At 33.5% G+C, this 8,325-nt stretch overlaps 1 protein-coding gene across 1 annotated transcript; it reads left to right on the top strand.

Moving 5' to 3' along the window:
* Window positions 1-1,431: 1,431 nt before the first annotated feature.
* LOC141664788 (uncharacterized) lies at window positions 1,432-2,289 on the top strand. Its single transcript, XM_074470742.1, has one exon. It carries the CDS (start codon window positions 1,432-1,434, stop codon window positions 2,287-2,289), a length of 858 nt encoding a protein of 285 aa, XP_074326843.1.
* Window positions 2,290-8,325: the final 6,036 nt, after the last annotated feature.

Genomic DNA, 8,325 nt, shown 5'->3' with positions numbered 1-8,325 from the left:
ATTATATAAAAACCAAGTTCACCAGTGTAATGGAAACATGGTCATTCCATTCCTAGATCAACAGCTGGATTTTCTAAAAACATTGTTAAACTTCTTTACTCCCTTTTAATTAGTAAAAAATTTAAAAAAAAGAAAATAATTATTTAATGATATAAAACTCTTTTTACATGTTTCCTCTAGCTGTAAGGATTATTGGAGTTCCCATTTTATCACTGGCAGTAGGAAGAAATTTTGCAATAAATGTTCAAATTCAACCCTAGAAGACCAACTGAAATTCATCTCAAAGCCCACATCACTCCCAATATCAGCTACATATATAGATGTATCAACTGATCATGCTAAAAAGAAGGCAATTCAACAGATAAATAAGAAGTATACAATCACATTATATCCCCATAAGAAACTCAAAACTTTAATCTTTTCAGAGTTGATAATGATAAAAAATGAGCAGAAACCCGACTAATAAAATTGATCAAACCTCACCATAAATTTCATGCATCCGGCAAAGTTAAGCTCTTATATAGGAGCATACAAACCATACTTGATGTGGGCTAAACCTTAACATAGAAGTTTAAATAAATAGAAAGTACACTAATATTAAATATTACTCATAGTTCTCCATCTACCAGAGTTGCCTAGTTTAGCTATCTTGGGCTCACATTTTGTCCGTTTCTTGCCTCCGGCGTCTTGAGTAGCATTCAGTAGAACACCCCTTGAATCAACATCTTGAGCAGGAGGACTCCCTGCAGCTGCTTCTTCTGCACCCTTTTCAGGTTCCTGTTCCAATATTGACCTCTTTCTTTCCCTGCAAATGTGCTTCCGCTGGAAGTACCATTCAGGTTTAGCTGGGAGGCCAATAACCTCCATCCTAGACTAGGTACCCTCATGACTCTCCCCTTCATCAGCCATAAGCTTGCCTTTAGATTCACCCTGTGGCTCAGAAACCTGAACTTCCTCTTCGGGGATACTATCATCTGTATCATAGAAATATTCTTTCTTCCACTTGAATATTGTCGGAAAAATAATCTTAAACTTGTTTTAATTGTTTAATTATTTTAAATAAATTGTTTTGTTTATTTGTAATAGTCAGGCATTAGTTAGATTGTTGACCTGATCTTTTGTGTCGTTGAGTTAATGTAGGAACTGAAGGAATAAGTCTCAAACATGTAGTTGCATTAGGAGAGTTAGTTATCAACGTGACCCTTGTTTTTAGCCACTCTAGTTGCTCACTTTCTATTTATTTGTATTACTTCTGTATTAAAAAATACAACAGCACACTAGTTTTGTTCTCCTTTCTCAGGTTCATATTTTGTTTCTCTATTATATATAAATAAAAGTTCTACAGTTGGTATCAGAGCCTCATGATCTAGGGCTTGTGAGTTATTTTTATACATACACTTATATATATATATATATTATCTTTCACATTCCATGGCATCAAACAACTTCTCAGTCTCTATTCCATTGTTCAAAGGAGATCATCATAATTCATGGGCTATCAAAATGAAATCATATTTGAAAGCTATGAGTTTGTGGGAAGCAATTGAGAGTGATGTTGAGTCAATCCCTCTTCCACAAAATCCAACAGCAGCCCAAATCAAAAAACATGATGAAGAAGTGGCAAGAGAAGCAAAGGCACTTTCATGTCTATATTCGGCTGTGTCGGAAGAGATCTTTACAACTATTATGGGTTGTGATACTCCTAAAGAAGCATGGAAAAAAATTAAGGAAGAATTTGAAGGCAACGAACAAACCAAACTGATGCAAATTCTGAACCTTAAGAGAGAGTTTGAGATGATGAGAATGAAAAATAATGAAGGCGTCAAGGAATATGGGAGTAGATTGATGTCCATCGTTAACCAAATCAAATTACTTGGTGAAGACTTCTCAACTCAAAGAGTTGTGGACAAATTTTTAGTGACTCTTCCCGAGAGGTATGAAACTAAAACTTCCTTACTTGAAGATACTAAAGATCTCTCGAAATTAACTGTTTCAGAATTGATCAATTCACTTCACGCCGTGGACCAAAGGAGATCAATGATAGAGGAAGATATTGGAGGAAGAAATGAGGGACTCCTATTAGCTAAAGCTTCATCCTCAAAAGGCACAGGCAACAAAATTCAATACAACCATTGTTATAAGATGGGTCATGAAGAAAAAGACTGCTGGCACAAAGGAAAGCTACAATGTTTTAAATGCAAAAGATACGGGCATCTGGAAAAGAATTGTAAATCCCAAATGGACGAAGAAGACATGGCACATTTGATCGAGGGAGAACCACTTCTGTAGAGTTGTGGGTGAGAAGTGCACCCTGGAGAGAAGTACTCTAAAATTGTTTTTGATGAGAAGTGAATCAAACTTTATAGTGGTGAGAAGTGCAACACAAAATGAAGAGATGCTGGTGAGAAGTACATCATAAAATGAAGAGAAGTGCTTCATAAGTTTAAGATTATGGGGGTGAATGTTGGAAAAATGATCTTAAACTTGTTTTAATTGTTTAATTGTTTTAAATAAATTGTTTTGTTTATTTGTAATAGTCAGGCATCAGTTAGATTGTTGACCTGATCTTCTGTGTCGTTGAGTTAATGTAGGAACTGAAGGAATAAGTCTCAAACATGTAGTTGCATTAGGAGAGTTAGTTTTCGACGTGACCCTTGTTTTTAGCCACTCTAGTTGTTCACTTTCTATTTATTTATATTACTTCTGCATTAAAAAATAGAACAGCACACTAGTTTTGTTCTCCCTTCTCAGGTTCATATTTTGTTTCTCTGTTAGATATAAATAAAAGTTCTATAAATATATCCTTTCCTTGTCTTGCAGAATCGTACATACAAGGAACCAATTCCAGTACATCCTCACAATCTTCCGTTGAATGATCAACGGAAAGACACGTAAGGCAGCTTTGAGGAGATTCCAGATAAACAATGTTAACCCTAGCCATAAATTTATCAGAATGACCATGAATCACAATCATAAGAACAGTAGGTCGGGATGCACCCACATCAATCTCCACACAAACTAGAGCTTTATCATAAGGGGACTTATTCTTAGCACTCACAAGAGTTTGTCTATGAAATGCTATAGGCCTACCTATATATAGCACTACATATATAGCATAACCCTTCAACAGACCAATAACTGAAAGGAATATTAGAGATCTCAATCCAAACATTTTCTTTGTTCAAAGGATAAACAGTTTGAAAATGCTCAAACCATTTGTGCACATGAATTCTCTGACCATCAATGTATAGAGGACTGCAGTTAATGGCTTTGGAAGCAGATTGAGTATTTTCAAATTTCAAAACCAAATAACCCAATTGATGGAAATAAACATCGGTAAGACCAACTTTATGATATTTCTCTACAAGAGCATCCTTAATTTTAATTTTATGATATCAGTATTTGCAATCACATTATTATCGAAGTAACCTAAGCAACTACTCTTCCAATAATCACAAGCATTTTGTAGAAATTCATGTGAAGATTTGACAAGTAAAATACCATTATTCTTGTTAACCACATTCTCAAGATAAAAAGTGAATGAAGATTCATTAGCTTGCTCCTCGATAAGCGATTTTGTGGCATCCCTTCCTGGCCTAGATAATTTCGAGTGAGAGGCTTGTTGATCTTCGTATCCAACAGATTTTTTCATGCCAGAGAAAAGTGAAAGCTTATTAGAGAGAGCTACAGGTTGTTTTTGTGAGTCCATTGCAAGAAAATTTTCAAATGCAGGTTAGAGATCTGTGAGGAGAGAGGAAGGGGTACAGAGATGGAAAGGTTTGTCGAACCGGAAAATAAGGTTAAAAATGTTTTGGGAAGAGAAAAGAGAAAATGGAGATGATATCGAGGAAGTCTCCATTATTAATTTCCGTTTAGAAGCGGCCTACATTTTTTTCATTTGATTTTGTAATCAAGAGGAAACAACCAAAATAGGAGCTTCTTGATAATTTCTTTCTAGCATCCGATACCACTACACGTACATTTCAATTTACTTAACAGGTGTGCTTTCTAACAACTTTTGTTTTTTGGTTTACCATCTAAAATATAATTAATTCAGAATAATCTAAATATTTGAGAGCAATATCAAATGTTATCAAATAACAATCTTGGGATTTATGTCATCTATTTCAAATATTAGTAAAACATCCACTACAAGAATATAAGGCTAAATACAACGAACAAATTCAACCAATCTAAATTCGACCGAATTTGGTCGAATTTATGGTCAACCACGGCTAAATACAACCGTCAACGGTCGAATTTCAATTCGATTGACATAGTGCGGTTGAATTTAGTTAAAAATTCCACTGGTATTTTTGTGCGGTCGAATTTAGCCTTGCCAAAACTGGAGGGAATTTTCCCGCCAACTAAATTATTTTTACGCTCCTAAATTCAGTCGCTAGCTGTCCAATATAGCCTTACCAAATGGAGAGATATTTTCCCGCTTTTTTTGTTTGAATTTACTGAAATAGCAAAAAAAAACAAAACAGCCAAATGCAAAAAAAACGATTTCAACCGAAATCGGTTGAAATAATTAAATTGATTGCAATCGGTTGTATTTAGTAAATGAAAAAACACACAAAAAATAATAATTTAAAAAGTATTTTTAAAAAAATTGAAACAACAATTCACGATTAAATACTAGTTAGTTGTACTAGTCAAACTGAAGTTTGACTGTTAAAATGGCAAACCAAATAAAATTATTTTGATACGAAACTTTGGTTATATCACTAATATATATATATATATACACTTTGACATACAGTTGATCATTGAAAAATATTTTAAAGAAAATCGAAACACCAATCCAAGAACAAACACTAGTTAGTTGTACTAGTCAAACTGAAACTTGATTGTTAAAATGGCTAACCAAATAAAATTATTTTGATATGAAATTTTTGTTATATCACTAATATATATATATATTGACATTTTAGGTTGGATCGTTGAAAAATATTTTTAAAAAAATCGGAACACCAATTCAGTAATACACACTAATTAGCTATACTAGTCAAACTGAAGCTTGACTGTTAAAATGACAAATCAAATAAAATTATTTTGATTTGAAATTTTGGTTATATCACTAATATACACACACACACACGCACACAGTATCACTCCCAATATCAGCTACATATATAGATGTATCAATTGATCATGCTAAAAAAGGCAATTCAACAGATAAATAAGAAGTATACAATCACATTATATCCCCATAAGAAACTCAAAACTTTAATCTTTACAATGTTGATAATGATAAAAAATGAGCAGAAACCCGACTAATAAAATTGATCAAACCTCACCATAAATTTCATGGATCCGGCAAAGTTAAGCTCTTGTATAGGAGCATACAAACCATACTTGATGTGGGCTAAACCTTAACATAGAAGTTTATATAAATAGAAAGTACACTAATATTAATTACTCATAGTTCTCCATCTACCAGAGTTGCCTAGTTTAGCTGTCTTGGGCCTCACATTTTGTCCGTTTCTTGCCGCCGGCGTCTTTAGTAGCATTTAGTAGAACACCCCTTGAATCTATATCTTGAGCAGGAGGACCCCCTGCAGCTGCTTCTTCTGCACCCTTTTCAGGTTCCTGTTCCAATATTGACCTCTTTCTTTCCCCGCGAATGTGCTTCCGCTGGAAGTACTGTTCAGGTTTAGCTGGGAGGCCAATAACCACCATCCTAGAATAGGTACCCTCATGACTCTCCCCTTCATCAGCCACAAGCTTGCCTTTAGATTCACCCTGTGGCTCAGAAACCTGAACTTCCTCTTCGGGGATACTATCATCTGTATCACATAAATATTCTTTCTTCCACTTGAATATATCCTTTCCTTGTCTTGCAGAATCGTACATACAAGGAACCAATTCCAGTACATCCTCACAAGCTTCCGTTGAATGATCAACGGAAAGACACATAAGGCAGCTTTGAGGAGATTCCAGATAAACAATGTTAACCCTAGCCATAAATTTATCAGAATGACCAGGAATCACAGTCATAAGAACAGTAGGTCGGGTTGCACCCACATCAATCTCCACACAGACTAGAGCTTGATCAGAAGGGGACTTATTCTTAGCACTCACAAGAGTTTGTCTATGAAATGCTATAGGCCTACCTCTAGCACTACATATATAGCATAACCCTTCAACAGACCAATAACTGAAATGAATATTAGAGATCTCAATACAAACATTTTCTTTGTTCAAAGGATAAACAGTTTGAAAATGCTCAAACCATTTGTGGACATGAATTCTCTGACCATCAATGTACAAAGGACTGCATTCAATGGCTTTGGAAGCAGATTGAGTATTTTCAAATTTCAAAACCAAATAACCCAATTGATGGAAATAAACATCGGTAAGACCAACTTTATGATATTTCTCTACAAGAGCATCCTTAATTTTAGTTTTATCAGTATTTGCAATCACATTATTATCGAAGTAACCTAAGCAACTACTCTTCCAATAATCACAAGCATTTTGTAGAAATTCATGTGAAGGTTTGACAAGTAAATAACCATTGTTCTTGTTAACCACATTCTCAAGATGAAAAGTGAATGAAGATTCATTAGCTTGCTCCTCGATAAGCGATTTTGTGGCATCCCTTCCCGGCCTAGATAATTTGAGTGAGAGGCTTATTGATCTTCGTATCCAACAGATTTTTTCATGCCAAAGAAAGGTGAAAGCTTATTAGAGAGAGCTGCAGGTTGTTTTTGTGAGTCCATTGCAAGAAAATTTTCGACTGCAGGTTAGAGATCTGTGAGGAGAGAGGAAGGGGGTGCAGAGATGGAAAGGTTTGTCGAACCGGAAAATAAGGTTAAAAATGTTTTGGGAAGAGAAAAGAGAAAATGGAGATGATATCGAGTAAGTCTCCATAATTAATTTCCGTTTAGAAGGGGCCTACATTTTTTTTATTTGATTTTATAATCAAGAGGAAACAACCAAAATAGGAGCTTCTTGATAATTTCTTTCTAGCATCCGATACCACTACACGTACATTTCAATCTACTTAACAGTTGTGCTTTCTAACAACTTTTGTTTTTTGGTTTACCATCTAAAATATAATAATTCAGAATAATCTAAATATTTGAGAGCAATATCAAATGTTATTAAATAACAATCTTGGGATTTATCTCATCTATTTCAAATATTAGTAAAACATCCACTACAAGAATATAAGGCTAAATACAACGAACAAATCCAACCGATCTAAATTCGACCGAATTCGGTCGAATTTATGGTCAACCACGGCTAAATACAACCGCCAACGGTCGAATTTCAATTCGATTGACATAGTGCGGTTGAATTTAGTTAAAAATTCGACTGGTATTTTTGTGCGGTCGAATTTAGCCTTGCCAAAACTGGAGGGAATTTTCCCGCCAACTAAATTATTTTTACGCTCCTAAATTCAACCGCTAGCTGTCCAATATAGCCTTACCAAATGGAGGGATATTTTCCCGCTTTTTTTGTTTGAATTTATTGAAATAGCAAAAAAAAAACAAAACAGCCAAATGCAAAAAAAAAACGATTTCAACCGAAATCGGTTGAAATAATTAAATTGATTGCAAGCGGTTGTATTTAGTAAACGAAAAAACACACAAACAATAATAATTTAAAAAGTATTTTTAAAAAAATCGAAACAACAATTTAGGATTAAATAATAGTTAGATGTACTAGTCAAACTGAAGCTTGACTATTAAAATGACAAACCAAATAAAATTATTTTGATATGAAACTTTGGTTATATCACTAATATATATATATATATACACTTTGACATACTATTGGATCATTGAATTTTTTTTAAAGAAAATCGAAACACCAATTCAGGAATAAACACTAGTTAACTGTACTAGTCAAACTGAAACTTGATTGTTAAAATGGCTAACCAAATAAAATTATTTTGATATAAAATTTTTGTTATATCACTAATATATATGTATATATATTGACATCCAAGGTTGGATCGTTGAAAAATATTTTTAAAAAAATCGAAACACCAATTCAGGAATACACACTAGTTAGCTATACTAGTCAAACTGAAACTTGACTGTTAAAATGACAAATCAAATAAAATTATTTTGATTTGAAATTTTGGTTATATCACTAATACACACACACATATATATTGACATACATACGGTTGGATCATTGAAAAATAATTTTTAAAAAGGGTGTTTTACTAATATGTCCCATTTTAAAAGTTGATTTATAAATATGTCATATTTCTAATTATATTTAGAGATATATCCTATATACCAGATTTTTTATAATTTGTAATTAATCATGGTTAACTTTTTTTTCGCTAAATAAAAGTTGAGT

Source organism: Apium graveolens, chromosome 6, assembly GCF_009905375.1.
Source record: "Apium graveolens cultivar Ventura chromosome 6, ASM990537v1, whole genome shotgun sequence".
Classification (NCBI taxonomy): domain Eukaryota; kingdom Viridiplantae; phylum Streptophyta; class Magnoliopsida; order Apiales; family Apiaceae; genus Apium; species Apium graveolens.
The sequence above is the reverse complement of the archived record's forward strand: the minus strand, read 5'-3'. Positions and strand labels throughout refer to the sequence as shown.

What these genes read in the sequence shown, in the direction of transcription:
- LOC141664788 (XM_074470742.1), top strand. Translation starts at nt 1,432, where the DNA reads ATGGCATCAAACAACTTCTCAGTCTCTATTCCATTGTTCAAAGGAGAT.